This window comes from Megachile rotundata, chromosome 12 (genome assembly GCF_050947335.1).
Source record: "Megachile rotundata isolate GNS110a chromosome 12, iyMegRotu1, whole genome shotgun sequence".
Taxonomy (NCBI): domain Eukaryota; kingdom Metazoa; phylum Arthropoda; class Insecta; order Hymenoptera; family Megachilidae; genus Megachile; species Megachile rotundata.
The window spans coordinates 12755163-12776050 of record NC_134994.1 but is presented as its reverse complement, the minus strand read 5'-3'; the positions used below and the strand labels follow the sequence as shown (position 1 = coordinate 12776050).

The following is a 20888-nucleotide window of genomic DNA, read 5'->3' as shown; positions in this document are numbered from 1 at the left end:
AATTTCCAATCACCCAAATTTCTAAATTACCAAATTTCCAATCATCCAAATTTCCAACCACCCAAATTTCCAATCATCCAAATTTCCAATCACCCAAATTTCTAAATCACCAAATTTCCAATCATCCAAATTTCCAATCACCCAAATTTCCAAATCCCCAAATTTCCAATCATCCAAATTTCCAATCACCCAAATTTCCAAATCCCCAAATTTCCAATCATCCAAATTTCCAATCACCCAAATTTCTAAATCACCTAAATTTCCAATCACCCAAATTTCCAAATCCCCAAATTTCCAATCACCCAAATTTCCAAATCCCCAAATTTCCAATCACCCAAATTTCCAAATCCCCAAATTTCCAATCATCCAAATTTCCAATCACCCAAATTTCCAAATCCCCAAATTTCCAATCATCCAAATTTCCAATCACCCAAATTTCTAAATCACCTAAATTTCCAATCACCCAAATTTCCAAATCCCCAAATTTCCAATCACCCAAATTTCCAAATCCCCAAATTTCCAATCACCCAAATTTCCAAATCTCCAAATTTCCAATCATCCAAATTTCCAATCACCCAAATTTCTAAATCACCTAAATTTCCAATCACCCAAATTTCCAAATCCCCAAATTTCCAATCATCCAAATCCCAAATTCTCCAAATCCTCAAATCCCCAAATTTCCAATCACCCAAATTTTTACGACCCGCAGCCCCCAAACCGCCAAACTTCCCGCCATTTTATGGCATCGCAGAATAAAATGCGTGGACGTAACATGATCTAGCTCCGCGCGATTATTGACTTTGCTCAGTCAACAGCGAAAGAAAGCAAAGTAAAGACGAAGAATATAAAACCGATTTGAAAACGAACTTCCCTACCAAATTTTATTATACTTCGAAAGCTCTCTCCGCGTAATACGGAGAATAAACGAGTGATATTTGACTGAGGGAACTGCTTTCCTCATAAAAAAATAATCCTCTCGTAGGTCGGGAACCATTGTATGTAACTCTTTCGGTATATCACAAGGAACGTTTGTCGTTACGTTAATTTGTTCGCTTGTCGCAAACATTCGTTTCAGGCGGAATTTACAACGGAAAATGAGAATAGTTTTCAAGGAGCGGATGGAAGTCTATTTCCGTGACATTGTATAAAGGGAACGCGGAGGAGAAAAAAACTTAATTTAGTTCAACCTGCTCGTTCCCGATACTTGTACCGTGTATGCGTGTGCGTCGACATGCGAGTAATCGTTCTACCTTCCCATTCCCCGTGGATAGACGTCCTTTTTTTTTAGAAAATCCATGTTAGCTGCTCGAATCGTTTTTTAATCTACGTTATATCGGGACAGTGTCTTTGAAGAAAAAAAATAGATGATGGACGCAAACAATTTATTAAACAGGCGAGACAAACGCCTCTGCCGATATCTGTTCTATAAATATTCATTTATATATATTTATTCACTCGGTTGTTCATTTATTTATATTCTTATTCATTCATTAAATTCACCTACATATTTATTTGTACGTTTATTTATTTATATATCCATTCAGACATTCGTTTATTTATAAGTATCGGAAAATTACGTAACAAAGATAAAAAAATGCATTACATATTGCTTTTATTTTCCCATTCTTATCAGTGAAAAATGTAATTTGATTAACGGCGCAAGTTTTCCGTAATCGATTGTCATTACGCGTAACTGATATAAACTATGTTGTAACTGCAAGATAAGTTATGAAAGGTACTTATGAAATACGCATCAGTAAACTCGAAGCTGCTGGCCTAAATATTATGGGAGGATAATGTATGACTTTCTCGAAATATGGATGCCGTAAAGTTTCAAAGGGGTACAGAGAGCTGGTCACATAATCCCTTGGCGACAAACTTGTCGCATTATCCGTTACATCCCGTTCGGCAACTAGGCGTTAGTTCCTAGCAGAGAGACGTTAGATCTAAGAGGGTTGACAACACGCACGAGCCATCTGAGAGACCTCGTAACAAATGCATTAGATAAAATTTGGTGTGAGAACTGTGTAAAGTCATCGACTAATACTAATCAGTTTAGTCATCGACTAATTACTGTCATTTAAGACGGTGATGGATAAAATAGTGGTCTTTGAAGAACTGGAGGACATTGGGGTGCACTGAGGCGATGAGACGTTGAGTGAAGATTTTTAGTTTTCCGAGGTGGGAGTTGGGGAATTTAGGGATTTGGGGATTTGTAAATTGGGGCATTTCAATATTAATTAATTTGGGAGTGTGGGAAGTGAGGGATGCAGAAACTGTAAAATGTAGAAATTGGAGAATACAGAAATTGAAAAGTGTAAAAATTTCAAAACTTAGAAATCTCAAAACTTTCAGCCCTTAACTTTGCCTAAAAATTAAGAACCATAATATTTGAAAAGTGACACCCCAATCTTTCGATCCAACATCTCAATCCTTAATCCATCAGTTCAAGTAGAAAGCAGTTAGCACTCGTATGATTGATACAGAAACACGAGCGTTTACAAATGTTTTACCATCGCTTAATTTGTGCTTTTACTTTCAAATTGCATCCGACTTCTGTTTCCACGTTGCAGCAATGAGAAGCCAGATACATCATGTCCTATCGGAGGAAACCATCAATGGCGTAACCAGGAAGCCGTCCAAAGTTCTCTAACGATGATGTATCGAGGTTGCAGGAGACCCTTAACTTGCGGCCATTTCGATACACCGTAAGTTACCGTTTCTTCCACTCTTTCTTTCCCTCACCCTTTCTTTCGCCACCCTTACCAGAAGAAGCATTACGTCCCTTGGTATCCTCCAACTTACCACCGATGATGACCGTGACAGATAGCCTGTCATAACTCGTCGGTGCGAAAAAACATATCGTGGGTCTGACGTTTGTTAAAAAAGTAACGCATTCTGGTTCCACGATCAAAGGGTGGACGTGAATTATGTCGGTCAATATGTGCAACGTCATCCGTTTCCTGTCAATGTGCTACAAAGCGTTCGATCTAAATTATTTTACAGATTAATCGAAATAAAATGTGTTCTACAAAATGGGAGTACACGAACGCGTGTAATGAGGTATTCAGTTGCTTATCAACCGCATTAGTTAAGGTCGATTCGAAATGATATTTTCAGAGGGAAATGATGGCTTACGTTCAGGGAAGTGTCACATCAAGCGGCAGTGATTTTTTAAAACTAAACGATGCTAGGGGTCAACAGGAGCTGTCAAGCTAGCTTTAGTTTCCATAGACGGGGCGAGTTTTTTTCCGCGGGAAGAAGAGCACTTTCCTACGGTGATTCGCAAACGCTTTTTACCTTTCTGCCCTTTTATGCTGTCGCTCTTACTCTAGGACGACATTGACGACGCATTAAAATTTATCTGCACCTTTATTGCCCGTCGTCTCGTGCAATTTCCCAGACGTTTATTTCCGCTTAAATTCAGCCGGCGACCAGAAATAATTAATCTATTAGAAACGATATAAAATCGTGGCTGATAATCTTAAAGCGGTAACCCGATTTTGAGGAAATTAGAATTAATTAGTAATAATCTTTCCGGCAAACCGAAAAGCGTTCTAACTAATTCATATTACTGCCGGATGTGGATCGTTATCTTCCATTTCAGTTATGTGCTGTAATTAAATTTATGAATGTTGACTGTTTGGGATAGTGTCCCGTCCTGGCAACAGGGAAATGCACTTACTCCTTTGAAATATAAGAGAGATTTATATTTTTATTTTGTTCATTGTGAACGAAATATTGCTACTATGTACTATGATTGTGTCTTAAAATACTGCTTGCAACAACAAATAATTTCTTTGAGAAACTATGAAATATTTGATAATATAATTCATTTAATCAGTAAATAAATTTTATTAATGTTCACCGAAGTTATTATTTATATATTTTTAATATTTATCAAGTTTCAAAAGTATATATGTATGTTCAATTCATATATTTATAGTATTTTATCGTTCAATGAAAAATATAATTTCAAACGATTAAAATTATAATGTATTCAAAAATTAGCGCGCAAAGTTTGCAAAGCAATTTGAACTTGAACCGCGCATGCGCAGACCGTTATTTTTAATCGTTTGAAAAGTGGTCGGTGTTGCGTTCGTTGCGGAGTTAAAGTAAATTTTTAATAATTAAGCGAGTAATTTGTGTAATTAAAGTGTGGTGTAAGTGAAATAATACTAGTGCACAACGAGAGGACATAATTGGATAAAATCTTCACGATAAAATGGAGCTTCAGCAAATGCGATTCAAATGACACTCTCCTGGCAATCATCATTTTACCGCCAAGTAAGTGAAATTGTTTAATATAGTAATTTTAACACATTTTTAATGACTTAAATTCGAAATACATTATATTTACCATTTGAAATACAAACTAAATTCAAAATCAGTTAATAAATATAATATAATGTTTATTTAATTTTGTTAATTACATTGGTTATATCCGCCTGAAAATTGGTAATAAAATATTTTGATAAAACAAACATTTTCAATTTATCATTAAAAATAAAGCAATACATCTTTTATTTGTAGTCCCCTTATAGGTGGGTCAACCATTTAACAATAATTAATAGATATCATATTAGTTTAATAATTTTAAAGGCAAAATAAATACAAGATGAACAAATAAAATCACTAAATGAAATACTTTGATAAGATTATTTCCATATAAATGTTCACTACTTTACTTTCTTCGATGTTCTCACAACGCATGCATAATTGTGCATACATTTTGAGAAGTTATATAAACTTTACTTCTACTTTGGATGCTGCATAATATTTAAAATTAACTTACTTATGCTATATTTCAACACTCTACAATTGGAATGTTCTGTTAAATAATCATGGCATTTTAAATTACACTTTTAAAAAGTGGCAGTACGTAATAAGTTATCACTCCGAAAGAAATTGTTAGATACTTTAAAAATTCAATATATATATATATATAAATATTATTTGTTAAAAGCAATGTAAAAGCAATTGTATTTCTGTGGCTGATTAGCATACTAATTTGTGAATGTACACTTAATGTCAACAGCAACATTCCTACTTAAATACATATAAAGTAATCGGCTCCTACAGTTTAGAACTATTATTGTACAGAATTGTTAACTGATATGTGCAAAGAATCCATAGAATATCTTCTTTCCTGTTGTGTTGTTTTTAACCATTGTTTGTGTTCGCACAAATACGGGTATAACGGTACTACTAAAACACTGATATCATCAACCGATGCCACAGGTGAAAATTTTTCATCTGTTTCTTCCAAATTTTCTGATTTACCAACCCAAACTCTTCCAACTAACCTACCTCTTGCTGCTTGTACCAATTCTTGAGCACTCATTGTGAGTCTGTAATAAGAATTTATTTGTAATCCTGATTTTTGAAACATCAGTTGTAATTTCTTAAAAAAGTACCTGTATTCTAATGATGGAGTATCAGGGGCAAGTGTTTTCCTTAGTATGTTTGCTGCTGTTTTATCTGACACAACATCCCAAAGTCCATCCGTGGCTACAATGATACAGTCACGTTCAGTAAGATTACAAGTATCTAAATTTATGGACTGTACTTCCGGTTGTGACGATAGAAATGGTTTTATGTTAACCCCGGTACTGGCGGCTTTTAATCCATGGTCTCCAAAACCGCGAGTTACTCCTATAGTACCCATTACACGACTCTGTATAATAAAATCATAATAAAGTTTTATTAAAAATGTAGTGACTACTACACCAGTCTCAAAGATAATAATTACCCTTTTTCCATGTCCTGAAATGAGAGGTAATTTCAAATCGGAATTAGTTAGTACTTTATATGCCCAGCCTGTCATATAAGGTTCTCTGTACAAAACCAACGATCCTAATTCCTTTTGCAGTGGTCTTTTACGATACTCCAGTGGAGTAAAGTGACCTTTCAATAGTTCAGTACTTCTTAGATAACCTAATGCTCTGACACGATTTGATTCTGAATCGGGTGTGTGATCTCTTGTCAATGCACGTTGATTTTCTCCTAATACTAGTACAGCTCTGTTCATCACATAATTACCATTAATTATTCTGACTTCTATTGATTAGGTAGAAATTTATGCATTAGACTATTCACCTTGAATCCCCAGCACCTGCGGCATATAATCTACCATTCAGAAATAAGATAGTAATTGCTGTGCAACCACCTCCACCACCTTGAGCTTGAGCTTCTACCATCTGATCCATTTGTCTATATGCTAATTCAATAGCACCAATAACAAGATCTCTTCCTTTTATAAGTTCATCTTCATCTTCATTTAATAACATATTTCCAGGTATTGCCATTAATCTTCCCTAGAAAAGTAATAAGTTTAATATATGAGGTGTGAAATGTATGTAAAGTAGCATACTAAATTTTTTATTAGCCTTACAAGAATTATCCTATGCAAATGTAATCTTGCTGTTAAAGCCACTTGATATCCGGCATGTCCATCAAACATAGAGAACATAACATAAGGTAGTGTGACATTAACATCTGTTAGCTTAAGGTCTCCTCTTGTCGCAGAGGTTTGATCTTCATTCCAAGCACTTTTACCAGCATTGATACATTCTGCATAACCAGCACACCATGGCAAACGACTCAAATCCCTTGGTACTATAATTGGTCTTACTCTATGATCAGCACTTACCTATGAATCACATAAATAATAACTATGCTTTAATTGCTTATTAAATCACAATAAAACCATCACAGTGACAGTGATAGTTCCAAGCACGTACTTGAGTTTCTTCCGCAGTTAATCCTAGAAAGCTAGGTCGACTATATGGTTTATTTTCTATTTCTGCAATAATGTTTGAATTAAGGTAATCTGTTACTGCTTCACTGTCTGAATCATTAGGATATTGTATGCCAAGTTCACTTCCACCAACTGCATTTAATATTGCTGATTTAAATCTGTTCAGCATCTTTTGTTCAGTATTTCTAAGATATGTACTTTATAATTGGTTTAATAAAATGTATCATAACATCTATCTTTGAAGACAGATATTAGATCTGATGATAGTGCTTAATTAAACTTTATTGTATACTAATATGTAAACATGTACATGCATGTACAACACTAACAATAAAAAGGAACTACCAAAGTTTTAATGGCTGTTTGGTTATCTGTCATCTGTCAGTTATGAATCACAAACTTTTCACGTTAGAAACAATAGTTTTACAATTCAATCACTATGATTAAAAACGGAATCATTACATTCTAGATTATTCATAGATTTGTATTTCGTTCAACGGATATCATTTTGTTGACAAAGTAATTGTCAACAATAAGATAGGTTATATCTTGTACACGAGTATCAAGTCGCTGTTTCATATAGCGACACCATTTGTCGATATTTAATCAACCGCTCTAATCTCTCCCTTATCTACGTGTTTATCTTCCTAATTATGATAAAGTACATTAATATAAAAAAATTGTGCTTTATTTATTAATTCAACATAAGATTTCTTTAATCATAATTGATTAAATTAAATTGTATTAAAAATTTTTAAGGTATCTGATGTTTAATATAATATATTAATACTGATCATTATTTTAAATTGATTGGAATTTGGAATCATTAACAAAATAGTTAATAGTATTTAGATGGAATTGCAGAATAACTCTCTGCTAATAATGATTACTTTGCAATACAATCTTTTGGGTTTCAAAAATAGTATTGCTAGTGTCATCTAACGTTGAAAATGAAGTCTTTCTTCTTTATCGGTGCTTGTATTTGTATGTAGTTAAAGCAATTGCCACGGAGCTGCAGATTGTTTGTGTTGTTTGATATTTGTTGGAATTTCAATTACAACATTTGTATGATGTAGTGGAGATTAGTTGAATTTGAGTATCATTTGTACCATAGTTGTATAAACTTATCTTCATAATATTTTTGAAGGAGATATGGCAAAAATCAGAAAGAATACACATAAAAGTGAGGTAATTAACCTCTGTATACTTTTTATTTATTATAGTTTAGATAAATAAAGTATTACTGTATCAATTTTTATGTGATGATGACATTGGATTGTAGGAAATTAGTAGTTCTTCTGGTTCATCTTCTTCTATATCCTCAGATGAAGAAGTAGATGCAAGGGATTTAAAACCAATTAAAGAATATTTATCAGATCGTAAGGAATTAGCTCGACAGCTATTTAAATCTGTTAGAGCTGAGAAAATACAAATGATGCTACCTCAAGTATTGAGGGTAAGCTTAGTAAAATATATTAGATATTAGCTATGTTTGTATGAAGGTAGATTCAAAACATTTATTAGGTCTATTTGAATGCATTTTAGAAAATGGATTTAGGGCAATTAGAAAAGTGGTGTGCTAATGAATTAAGTGGTATGTCAAAGAAACGTATATTATCCATTTTGAATGGAAAACCTATGGTAGAGTCATCAGAAACTAGCGAGTCAGATGATTCAGGTATGAGATAATGTAGCATTTATTGATATTTATAACATTGACATAGGTACTTTATATTTGTATTCATAAAAATAGGACCTTCTTTGGAAATAATCTCAGATACAGAAGAGTGGTTTACCGATGAAGATGTACATATAAAGGAAGAGGGTTCCCAAAAAGGGAAAGTAAAGAAAGATAAAGCAAAACAAAAAGTAAAAACTCAACTTCATAAAAAGAATGATAGTAAACCCAATCATAAGAAAGCTTCTAATAATATTTCTAAAAATATGATAACACCAAAAGAGGAACAAGTAAAAACAAATAAAGAAAAAGAAGGTGATAGTTTGCTAGACTTGTTAGAATTAGAAATGCGTGCAAGGGCAATTAGAGCACTAATAAGAAAAGAGGAAGATATAATACCAAATACATCCAAATCTACTGAAACTAATAATACCTTAAATAATGATGCAATTGCTAAAGCGAAACAGGATGAAATGAAGGAGAAGGAAAATTGTAGAAGGCAGTTAGAAAAAATTATCAGTGCCCAACAAAATAGCACTGGTGAAGATGAGGATGTTGTCTTGGTTGTTCAACCAACTCCAACTATCGAGTTACTATCTAGTGATAGTGAAAATGAAGCTCACAGTGGAGTTCGTGTGAACAAAAAGTTGGAAAATGAACGTGTAATGGAGGACAAGGACAGTGTGCAAAATGTAAAAGAAAATAAAGAAGCAACAAGTACATCAGAAGTACACAAAGAACCAGAGGCACACAAAACTGAAGTTGCTAAAAGACCTCACAGTACTAATGCATCTCAGACCGATAGTCAATCAAAATCTAGTGGAAAGAGAAGAAAAACAAAGAAAAAGGTACATGCAAAAGAGCAGATGAAAGATACAACTTCTGAAACTGATGCACACACTACAAAGACATCTAATGACAGTCAAAGCACTGAGTGTGTAAAGAATGGTGAATCATCAGAAAATGCAAAATCAAATGAGAAGAAAGATGAAAATAATATTACATTGACAGTGGCATCTGATAAGCAAAATTCTACAGAAGCGTCAGGTGCAGTTAGTGTAAATTTAGACGAAGAAAAATCCATTGACTTAGATGAAATAATCGATTTAGATGATTACTGTGATGACATGGAGGAGATGGAGAACAGCGGGAACAAAAATGAAAATACGGAAATGATAGTTAAGCAGATTAAATGTGAAACTGAAAAAGGCTCTGCACCAAAATCAAACGGAACCGAAACTTGGGCGAGTCGTTATTATCAGACGGACGATGTTCAGAATGTGATAAAAGAATCGAAGATACAGTCGGAAATTCGTAAACGTTTGAGAGAGCGTCAAAGACTGTCAAAAGCTAGTACACCTCCAAATAAGAAGTCGCAAACTTCTTCATTGGTTGCTGAAGGTGCAACTATTAAAGTTGCAGAAACAAATCCCTTAGGTTCGGTAGACGAATATTTAGCCCTAAAGAATACTGATACGTGCCTTAGTAACAACGGTAGCGATAGTTCTGGTGTTGTAAAAAACAATGAGATCAACAGTAGCATAGATCCAAATAAAATAATTGAGAATGACAATGCAAATGTGCATCTTAAAAGTCAAAACGTTGAAACAATTAATTTAAGTCCTAGTGTAAATAATTCCTCGGTTATAAATAATGAAACCGTAACTACTGTTACGAATCCTGGTTGATAAAATTTGTACATAACAAATGCATCTATTTGCATCTATAATTGTATATACATGATTATCATTACAGTAAATATTGTTCTCTATCGTTTTTTTATGTGAAGTAGTTTTTCATGGAATTATTGTTTTGCAAAATTGTACATATGTACGTTTATTTATAATAAAACCTATTCGGATGCTGTATCAAACTTGCATTCATTTTTACAGCTAAACTCTGTTTTTTGTAACCAAAGATCATTGAATAAAAACATGACGAAATTTATATCTCCGTTTATTCTTTTGGAGCAGTATGGAATTCAATATTTATGATCGAACAGCTTTTTACTCGCAAAAAAAGTGCTACGTATATGGAAGTGAGTGCATAATTCACATATTCAAGGATTCTACGATCTGACCATTCCCTTCTCCACTTTCGTTTCTCGATTTTTATCGTTCATTCCTGGGGGGAAAGTTTCCGCTGCTCTACATCTCATTTATTTTTAAATTTAATGAGACTTCCTAAAATCCACCTAATTGAACGTAGGACTCCACCAAATAGGATGGACATTGCGTAATGGCTTCTAAAATTCTGTGAGACCAATGAAAATAATTTATGGGAAGTTTTTGACTGGAAATTTTATAGTTTTGAGATGTCATAGATGCTGTTGCTTTCAAATAAATTTTTAAGGTTATACGCTCCGAACACATGGAGTTTGATATACTTCATGTGGATGAAGAAACACATGGAGTTTGATATGCTTCATGTGGATGGAGAAACACATGAAGTTTGAAATGCCACAAATTCTGAAAGATGACAGAAAGAAGACAATCTAAGAATGTAAATCAAGGACTCTTCAAGTAATACCAAAAATTAGAAACCATTAAAATTCGAAGTGCCTTAAGCTGAATGTTTCAAGGTCGTAAGGTTTCAAAGCGCTTTAAGTTCATGATGTCTCAAATTCGAAACCCTTCGAGTTCGTGACGCTCAAGAATTTCCCAAGTACATATGTATACACATGTTTGCAAAATTTACAATGATTCTCTCACAACCTGCAATTTCTCTAGACTGATAAATGGCGTTCCAGAAAACGCAGCGAACGCACCTTACGTCAGACCTGATTTCAACATCCGAGCATTGAATGTCGTCCAAAAATGCATATTCGCTTCTTTCACGAGGAATTTCTATAATTGGCAACAGAATTTCGCATTCGACTCGCGGCGAACGGCGTCAGTTCTAATTCAAATGTTACGGATACGGAAGCAACGGCGCGCGTGCACTTGTAACGCATAAACGATCTCCCGACCTAGGAAATGCAGAAATTGTCGTTCGCATAATCTCATCGATCGTGTGCGAGCGGCGGCATTATGCGAACACGCACACAGGTGGACAGATTTTTCAGAACCGTATTGGAACTTTCGATGGGTGGTTCCGGTACCGTGGAACTTGGAAAGTTTCTCTGCAACGATGCAAATAAGAGATACAAAAGGGAGAGGGTGACCGGCAACTTTAGCAAGGGAACTCGATGGTGTTCTGCGCCATGCGAGACAGATTGTTGACAGGGCTCGAGCGGAATTTAAATTAGTATAATCCCGGCTCGTGTTACGCAACACCAGGAATTTCTAGGTGGTCCACTTCCGATGAAAGTTACATTTGCAATTCTCCGCGACACGGTACAACGGTTAATACGACAATAAATCCGGGAGATACTCGCGCACGTTTCTTCGCCGAGGATTTCGCGTAATAGGGAAGTAACGAGGTCATATAATTATACGCGTTTGTCTTACCCGCTGCGCGTTGTTTACACGGCTCTACTTAGACTCTGGAGATTAAATGCGCCGGGTAATATTATGCTTCTGATATTCTTGGTCAGAATTTGAATGGAACCTGTTATCGCAGGCTGAATTAGCGAATTCACCCTGTAATGAACTCATTTGTTCCAAAATCTTGTTCCTTAGGTAACAAGTAGTTAATTACGAGAACATGTACTTGATGTATATTCTTAAGGATCGAAAATGAGGGAGCTTGTCTCCCGAATTCGTCTCCGGGCGAAGAAATATTTTCTTGTGCTTTTTTAAAAATATTCGGTACACAGATTTCCTTTTAAAAATTTTATTTTTCAAACTCTGTTATAAGGGATAGTATATGAAGAGGTTTTATGAAAACTTCAAAATTTGTCTTAATATTTAACAGAACGAAAATTAGCTGATGGCTCTTGAATAAATAAAAAATTTCGTTCTGCGTAGAACAAAGCTTATATTTCATATTTTGGGCCAATATATCAAACCCACGTATTTACAGCGAAGCTTCCGAAAATGTGACAGTAAAATGAATGTACGAATATTTGTTTAATAATATAAATCAACAAGAATTGATGTACACAGGAAGTACGGAAATACGAGTAACAAAAATGAATGTGCTAATATTTGTTTAATATCGAGAATCAACAAACAAAAGTGATGTATTTGCACAGAAAGTTTCGATAACAAAAATGAATGTACTAACATTTATTTAATATCATAAGTCAATATATAAAATCGATGCAATTGCACAGAAAAGCTTGCAGAAATTGTACACGTAAGTACAATAGACAGTCGAAGCGTCATTATTCATTTAAAAATAAAGGTGCAAAAAGGGAAACCATAGAGCACAGAGTAATTTCTGTCGATAATACAATAACAATGTTCCTTTCTGGCTAAAGCGAAAGGTAGCTATGTTATTAGACCATTTTCTCTCGCAAGTTGCTGTCAAGTTTGTTCGAAACGTATCTATTAACTTTTGCCGGGATTTCTCCAACAGCTCGTAATAAAACGAGCGTTTAAAAGTTTCGATAACAAAAACTGCTCGTACGTTTTTAGTAATCTAACATCAGATAACGAAGGAAAAAGGTTGCTGTAAAACAAGCAACGGAACGATGGAACGTTCTCACGGTAGTTGGATCTCTTGGGCAAAAAGGATCGGTGGAAAAAAAAGGAATTGCGTTACTGCACGCAAGTATTCTTCTTCGCTTACACGTCGCTGGAAAAACTGTACCATTTTCATGCGTCGCTGGAACCCCGTTAATTAAATTTCTAATTGGACGCGAAATCGAATATGTGCAGGAATACTTTTGAGAAATTGCCGGTATTGGGATATTTATTTGAGATGTTGACAATGAGGTGTAGAGATATTCCGCAAATTTTGGATTTGGAAAATTAGGAGTTTTGAGTTGAGGGTTTAGAGGGGTGGAAATTTGACAAGTTAGAAGGTTGAGAATTTAGAAACTTGGGGATTTAGGAATTTGAAGATTAAAGTATGTAGGAATTTGGGAATATTTGAATTTGTAAATTTAGGAACTGCAGGAACTAATGATTTAGGAATTTTAAATTTGGGAACTAGAAAGTTTGGGAGATGGAAATTAAGGGGTTTGAACACTTAGATATTAGCGAACTTCTAAATTTGAAATTTTCAAAAATTTCAAAACTGATAATTTTGGAAATTTGCAAGCTAGAAAATTCGTGACTTGGAAATTTGCGAGCTGGAAAATTCGTGACTTGGAAATTTGCAAACTGGAAAATTCGTGACTTGGAATTTTGCAAGCTGGGAAAATCGTGACTTGGAAATTTGCAAGCTAGAAAATTCGTGACTTGGAAATTTGCGAGCTGGAAAATTCGTGAATTGGAAATTTGCAAATTAGAAAATTCGTGACTCCGTAAACTTGTAACTTGAGAAACTCATGCACTTGAAAATATGAAAGTTGTAAAATTCGTGAACACAAAAATACTTTCCAACGCTATTAGCATCACGTATACGTCTTTCATATTTAAAACGCATACATTGATCCTGAAACTCCATGAAACACTAATATAATGTAGAATATTGATCGTGTGAGATCTCCATTAAGCAAGCAAGATCCCGCGATAGCATTGTGGAGTGTTCAGTGCGTTCGCCGTTAGAAGTCCCTGACGTAACACAAATTTCCACGTGCATGTATCGGAATAAAAAGTGGCGCGAACGTGAAAGGACCCTTTTATGCGTCCCTTCCTAGATGCTCGTCGGGACGCACAATAGAGATTGATGCAAGCGGCAAGTCACGATCCTTCAAATTGTAAAACGAAAGCTGGATAAAAATAAAGGAAAAAGAGGAACGCACTCTCGAGACCGGTGTTGCGTAACCGGTCGCGATAGACGCGTCTACCTCCAGTTGTGGCACGTTCTGATTTCTCGGAAACGCCTTCTGTTCAACAATTTCGCGCCAATTTCTGGGGAACGAGGAAGCGTTGGAAATCGTTGCCCATGCTGCACCGTGCCAATGAATAATTGCGAATTTTTTTGCGTGCTTGTTAGAGTCGAGTCTCGTCGTGAAATTCGAAGCGTTCGGAAAAGGAAACGTAACGATACGTTGAAGAATCGATATCCTCTATTTATGTGTACGGGAAATTGGATCGGATCTATGGACAAACATATTGATCTGTTTTTTTTAATTACACTCTTGCAAATACATATTTGTAATCTTGTGAGGATATAGCAAAGTTATAGGAATCGATGATTGACAAATTTTTACACTTGTTATTTGTAAGTTTGCAATTTCTCAGCTTAAAAGTGGGTAGATTGATAGATTGATGGATTGATAGACTGATGGATTGATAGGCTGATGGATTGATAGACTGATGGATTGATAGATTGATAGATTGATAGATTGATAGATTGATAGATTGATAGATTGATAGATTAATGGATTGATAGATAGATTGATTGGTTGATTGATTGATTGATTGATTGGTTAATTGATTAATTAATTGATAGGTTGACTGATACACTGATACATTAATACATTGATACACTAATACATTGGTACACTGATAGATTGATAGACTGTATCTAAACGTTATAAATGTCTGCATTCTAATTTCTAAAATTCAGCATGGAAAAACCACCACTGATATTATATAAGATCGTGGGTAATATCGGAAGTATTAGTCACAGCCAATGATAGCTTTCTAATATCTATTCGCAAGTAACCTTCTGCGGTAACATGGAGACCTTTAAATTTCGCGTTGCGTACATTATCCAGTTCGCCTGCACGAATTTACCTGTAATATCCGCATGAATAAAGAACGTTTACGTCACAATTGACGGAAACACGGTGTCCGTGGTACGGAATCGACCCAGCCGAGTGTGTACGATCCGAACGTCATATCTGCATCGTTCCACTTTACGAGTGAATGTAATCCATACGCGGGCCGCGTTTGATCGAAGAAATCTCTGTGGTTCTTATACGAACTTCCTAGACCATTAAATGTGATTAGCCAGCTGCGCTATGTTAAATAACGGGATTTGCTGTACAACCACATCTGTTTCGGTTTTTAAAACTCGACCGGTCGCTACCACATAAACCAACCTAGTTATTATATCTTAACGACCCGTCAATTATCGAACAGCTACAAACTCCAGTTTCATCGCAGATTATAGATTATCTGTTCAAAAAGGGGCCTTTCCCTTTTCACGTTTCATTTCGTCCGAAATACGATGTTGCTCGACTACTTTGTCGCCTGAATTAAATTACGCTTTTTGCTCACGGTGGCCGAGACAAACCGTGGACAATTGATTGTTAACGATTTGGTCTACTAGACACCGATTATTTTTTCGTCGAAATACCGTTCATTGGACAAGGTCGCCAAACCACATCCTCGCAAAATAGTGAATGGTTAAATCTTGCAAGGAATTCGTCGAAAAACGCTCGAGTCGTGGTCGTCTACACGCTTCTGTGATTCTGCGCACACGTAATATTCCCGAGTGGTGTACTTTCGACGTAACCCACTTTCCTAGATTTTAAAATCCGTTCGTACGTCCACTTTCGTAGCCACTTTCGGTTTCTACCCGCTATCAGATCGACGCGCGCGTAGACGGGGAAGAAACGAGCGTTTCACGCGGAAACGATACGCTCGCCTCGCAAAATCGCTACTTTAATTTGCTCGTCGTTAGAAAGCTTTCGTTTAACCTCGCCGAGGCAAATAATATTCGAGGAAGACGCAACGCGGATGATTGAATAGTCGGGTATGACGAAAACGGAGATTGCTCGAAGAGAACGGCGCTTACGTACGCGTCGTAGATTTTCACGTAACACCGATGTCCATTCCGCTGCTGGCTATTAATTTTCACGCGGTACCATTTACCTTAACGACCGTACAAATCGTCCGCATCCTTTTCCCGCCGACACTTCGGTTGCGGTAAAACAGGTGTATCTCGCAACGCGGCGTTGTTAGGTGAAAGTCTCGATGCGATTCCTCGCGATCGCGTAACCGCGCCAACGCATGCTTCCCTTCCTCCCAAGGTTACGTAATCGTGTTGTTATGTATAAAAAATATCGCTTTATTCGTTCATTAGAAAACATATAATACAATACAAATCAGGATCACGGATCGAATACAATGGTTGGTACAATTCGACTGACGTCTACTACGAGCGGGCGGGCTTGCTCTTCGATCGTGATACTCGTCTGATCTCTTCATGATCTCCGCGTGATGACCGATCCGGTCGAATCGTGTTTGGTGGCTGATCGTCGAGCAAGCCGCGCCAAGGTCAAAGAACCTCTTTTAAGATCGAAGCCTCCGCTTCAATAGTGTCCTCCGTAACCACCGAAATCGTGTCCACCTAATTCTAGTCCACCCCCGAATCCACCACCGTATCCGCCACCGTATCCTCCGCCGTATCCTCCTCCATGTTCCTTCACGTAAATCGGTACAGCCTCCTTCACGACCAAGGGCACCTTAACGGGGTAGGGCACTGGTTTCGAAACAGTGTACGGCACCTTGACAGGTACCTTGACCGGGTAAGGCACCTTGACTGGCACCTTGACGGGTACCTTCACGGGATAAGGTACTTGCCTCTCGACCGTATAAGGTACGTGCTTCTCGACGGTCACTGGGTAAGGTTGAGGCACGTGGACAGGGTATGGCTTGTCCACCGGTACCTTAACGGGTACTTTGACAGGGTAGGGGACGTGTTTCTCCACCTCGACCGGATACGGTTCTGGCACGTGGACGGTCTTCGTGACCGTGACTGCCTTGATGTGCTCCGCGGAGATGTGCTCGCCGCCACCGTAACCGCCGCCCAGACCTCCTCCTAAGCCGCCACCGTAACCTCCACCCAGGCCGTAGCCCCCGAAGCCGTGGTCGCCCAGACTCAGCTCCAAACCGCGTTTCGTCTTCTCCTCCTTTGGCTCAGCCTTCGATTCTGCGGGTTTCTTCGTCTCCTCCGCGACGGCCGATACGACCAGAGCGCATAAGAGTAGGATCTAAACAGAGCAAATTTTGGATCGTTAATTCCCTCGAGTAAGCTCGAAGAAGTATGTCGTAATCAGGCTGCTTGCGTCTTTTCGAGCTTTTTCGAGATCTACGAAAGGGCGAAGCTGACTGATTGCGAAACGGTAACACGTTAGAATTCCCTGCGGTTAAGCCAGTTACGTTTGCGTGGCTCGAGTGACGGGGATTCGAGTGGCCGTGTTACAGGAGCTACTCACTTTCAGCTTCTCTGTGCTGTTCATGTTGGTCGACAGTGAGCACACTGATTCCTCGATGGTGTACCCCCGCTTTTATAGGGGACGCTCCGGCCAGGCTGGCGGGCAACTCGAGCGTGCCGATGAAATTGTTGCGGAGTAGGAAGTTGAGAGAAGGAAGGAAAGAGAACGACGCTCTCCTCCCAGTCCTGGCTTTTGTCAGCCAACATTTAGCAAGTCGCTTCGCGTTTCGTTCAATTTCTTCCTTAATACCGCTCGAGCTTTCAAAGCTCCTTCGGCTTCTCGAACGGGCAACGGAGATCCCTTTCAAGCGTTCTCTTCGTTCGTTTCTTAATTTCTTTCAGCGGGACGACGATTTTCGTAGTCTGGCCGTTCGGCTGGAAATTATTCGAAATTGGTCGAGTCCCGGGAGGATCGTGTTTCGATTTAAGTTGCATCCGTTACAGAATTACGCGGTGATCGGCTTCGAACTTTCTCGTTACTTACTTGCCTGTACTTACGTTCCTTCGAGTCGGCGAGTTTTCAATTACCGGATGAACCATCGAAGCGAACCGGAGCAACTAATACGGATTCGACTCCGGTGTCTCTTTTTAATCCGATTACTTCTCACAATACGTTCCTACATCTCTCCCGACTCACATCGTCGAGAGGTTCATTAATATTAAGAGCTTAATTAAAGCGAAAAGAGAACTATTAGAACTCCCCCGTTTCGAGCTACATCCTCTGTACCTTTGCACTTTCTTTCGTTCGAGGCTCGAAGGAACTTCTCTGGCTACGGTTGAACGTGTGCGAATTCGGGCTACATTCCTTCCGGAACTTTTTGATTTAAAATAGAACGTTCCTCGTTCCGTGTTTCTCATGTTAAATTCAGTTAGTATCCTTTAACGATTTTCTCGGAATAGCGGCCGCTTTCGAATGCAGCTACACGCGTGCGAGCATTCGAGATAGGGCAGAAATAAAACGACCCTTATCCTCGAAAGAGAAAAGTCAATGGCCGCCGATCGATAGATGGAGATATTTCGAGCGGACGCTATTCGCGACTCGTTCGCGATCTGCTCGAAGTTAGCGGGATCGCAGCGATTTTTGGTTATCACTTCGGCCTCCCTGGGGCGCCGTTAATCTTGGAATGACTTCGTGCCCCGCGCCCGCCCGTTCGGGGCATTAGAATACCCCGTGTATCCATGGTTTATCAGGCTTATCGGCGGGAATAAATTTCCATATATCTAAATTTGAATCTCCATATTTGAATCTGAAAATATTGATTTAACTCCTAGCCAGGTAAGCGGTACGCGTTCCGGCCGGCGAAACCGCGCCGTTCGATTGGGTTAGGTCCGATCGAACCGAATGAAAAGCGAGAGGAAGATGTTTGTCGATAGTTTCTATCTCACCTTCCGACCGGATTAAATTGTTTTCGATGAATTTATAGTGATTTGCCGTGGTCGCAATCTCCTCGGACTGCGGACCGATTTCCATACGGGAACGAAACTAGAGGAGATCGATAACTCGCGTTCGTTGCGGCGAAAGCGATCACCTCGAACGGTGCCCACTTAAATTTATGACCCGTTGACGTGTCGATATTTTAATAAGCGACGAAGCAGAAAAAAGAAACTTATTGACGGGCATAATGTGTTCGTTAATTAGACGAAATATGTACGCCGACGGGAATAGGCTCCTATGGGAAATATGGCCGGAGAAAGGAACTACTTGTTGATCTTTCATCGGTAAATTTGCGGTTTAGACGTTTTCTAAGTTGCTAATTTAGAAACTACTCGGAACTTAGATATTTGAGGAATTGAGGTTTCGAAATTTTAATATTTGTTTTGGGTACGAGTTTGGTAGATGCAGATATTTAGGAAACTGAGAATGTGGGAATTTGGACATTTCAGGAAATTTGCAAATTTGGAGATGCAGGAATTGCAAACTTAAAGAAATAGAAGTTTACAAACTTTAGGATTTAGAAATTTGAAAATGTAGAAATTTGAGGATGTAGAAATTTGCAAATGTGAATATCTGGAAACTTATGAATTTAATAATACGGTACTCTAAAAGTTTGCAAAAGGCAATTATGAATTTCAGAATACTTAGAAACTTTGCTAAGCACATATTTAAAAATACAGTACCTTAGTAAATTCATAAATTCGTAAAAGTTCGAAAAAATTTTTAATGTGCAAATGTAAAGAAAAATCCTACACCCTCGAATTTTATTTTGCCCTAAATGTGACCTAGTGCGGTATTGCGCAACCATAGCGACGAGAATCTAGTTGCTATTTTATTCGTTGAATTTGAAGGTAATGACACGCATCGTTGCCAGTAGGTGACCAATTTCGCTTGTGACCAATTGTAATTTCTCCGCTAACGTGTTTTGCCCCACCGTTCGTGTTTACCCTTTGATAATTAAAACGCGTGAAAGGCGTGTAAGGTCCGTGAAATACGTGATCTGCATGCTCCTCCAGTTTTTGCCGTATTAATGAACCAACGTTTCGATTGACGTCAACAAACACGGTTTCTCTCGATTCTGTTTCTTTGAGAGGCAAACGTTATTATTTTGAAACGTTTTGCACGGATCGGTGAATTTTGATCGGTGATATTGATTGCCAGGTCAATTTTGTCAGTCATTTTCTCGGTAATGTTCGAAAAGGTACGCATTGGAAAACGATTTTGGGTAAAGTCTGTTCCAGGTGAAATCTTTTATTTCACTCGGTTTCGACGCAATTACGTATACGGAACCTTTCCAAGTGTTCGAGGTCGTATTATGTGGCGGCATCTATTATGGACGATTTTTGTCCATAGACGCTCGTTTCTGTATTTTGCTTTTTCTTGCTTTCTAATAATCCGCCGCTATTCGTAACAGCGGTAATTACATAAAGAGTCCACACATCGTGGACTTCCGATCAGTGCAATGGTTCGCCGCAAAAAATATTTTTATCGAACGCGATCTTTCGTGTTCACGAAACACGCTTTCGCTACGATTTTGACAAAAATGGCTTACAAGCTAGTTTCAGAGAAACTGAAAATTCAAAGGATGCTCGTATGAGTTATAATATGAATTTTTTTAGCAGGCAATTTTTAGAAGCTGTTAAATTCGGAAATGTTAAAATAAAGTAGAGGTTTCATACAGAAAATCTAAGAATATTTTTGTAAATTAAGGTAAAAATTAAAAAAATATCTAAATTGGAAAATTGAAGATAATTACGTAAGTGAAGTGTTCGAAAATCTCCATAGGATTTAGACTTGAAATTTAAGAGCGTGTGAATTCCACAGTACATAGAAAACTCCCATAAAGTTCGGGA

At 37.6% G+C, this 20888-nt stretch overlaps 4 protein-coding genes across 6 annotated transcripts in view; 2 read left to right on the top strand and 2 right to left on the bottom strand.

The window, feature by feature from the left end:
- Positions 1-4070: 4070 nt before the first annotated feature.
- Positions 4071-20888, top strand: part of LOC100877900 (uncharacterized) — a 487744-nt gene continuing 470926 nt past the window's right edge. Inside the window, exon 1 of the mRNA XM_076538517.1 lies at positions 4071-4287. The gene's annotated coding sequence lies outside the window, so the exon portion shown is untranslated. The remainder of the gene's footprint in view (positions 4288-20888) is intronic.
- Positions 4392-7465, bottom strand: LOC100878479 (protein phosphatase 1H). The gene is made up of 6 exons (XM_003701474.3): positions 6744-7465; positions 6395-6652; positions 6100-6317; positions 5753-6023; positions 5418-5677; positions 4392-5351 (listed from the first exon to the last, which is right to left on the bottom strand). Exons 1-6 carry the CDS (start codon positions 6927-6929, stop codon positions 5093-5095), a joined length of 1452 nt encoding a protein of 483 aa, XP_003701522.1. The 5' UTR covers positions 6930-7465; the 3' UTR covers positions 4392-5092.
- Positions 7749-10385, top strand: LOC100879446 (uncharacterized). 3 transcript variants are annotated; one of them, XM_003701562.3, is made up of 4 exons: positions 7749-7948; positions 8043-8216; positions 8306-8438; positions 8514-10385. In XM_003701562.3, exons 1-4 carry the CDS (start codon positions 7913-7915, stop codon positions 10124-10126), a joined length of 1956 nt encoding a protein of 651 aa, XP_003701610.2. In that variant the 5' UTR covers positions 7749-7912; the 3' UTR covers positions 10127-10385. The 3 variants fall into 3 exon arrangements, with proteins under 3 accessions (XP_003701610.2, XP_012136777.2, XP_012136778.2); XM_012281387.2 differs by having other exon boundaries at positions 7751-7948; positions 8086-8216; XM_012281388.2 differs by lacking the exon at positions 7749-7948 and having other exon boundaries at positions 8078-8216; positions 8285-8438.
- LOC100879668 (uncharacterized) lies at positions 16428-17763 on the bottom strand. The gene is made up of 2 exons (XM_003701564.3): positions 17602-17763; positions 16428-17376 (listed from the first exon to the last, which is right to left on the bottom strand). Exons 1-2 carry the CDS (start codon positions 17623-17625, stop codon positions 16696-16698), a joined length of 705 nt encoding a protein of 234 aa, XP_003701612.1. The 5' UTR covers positions 17626-17763; the 3' UTR covers positions 16428-16695.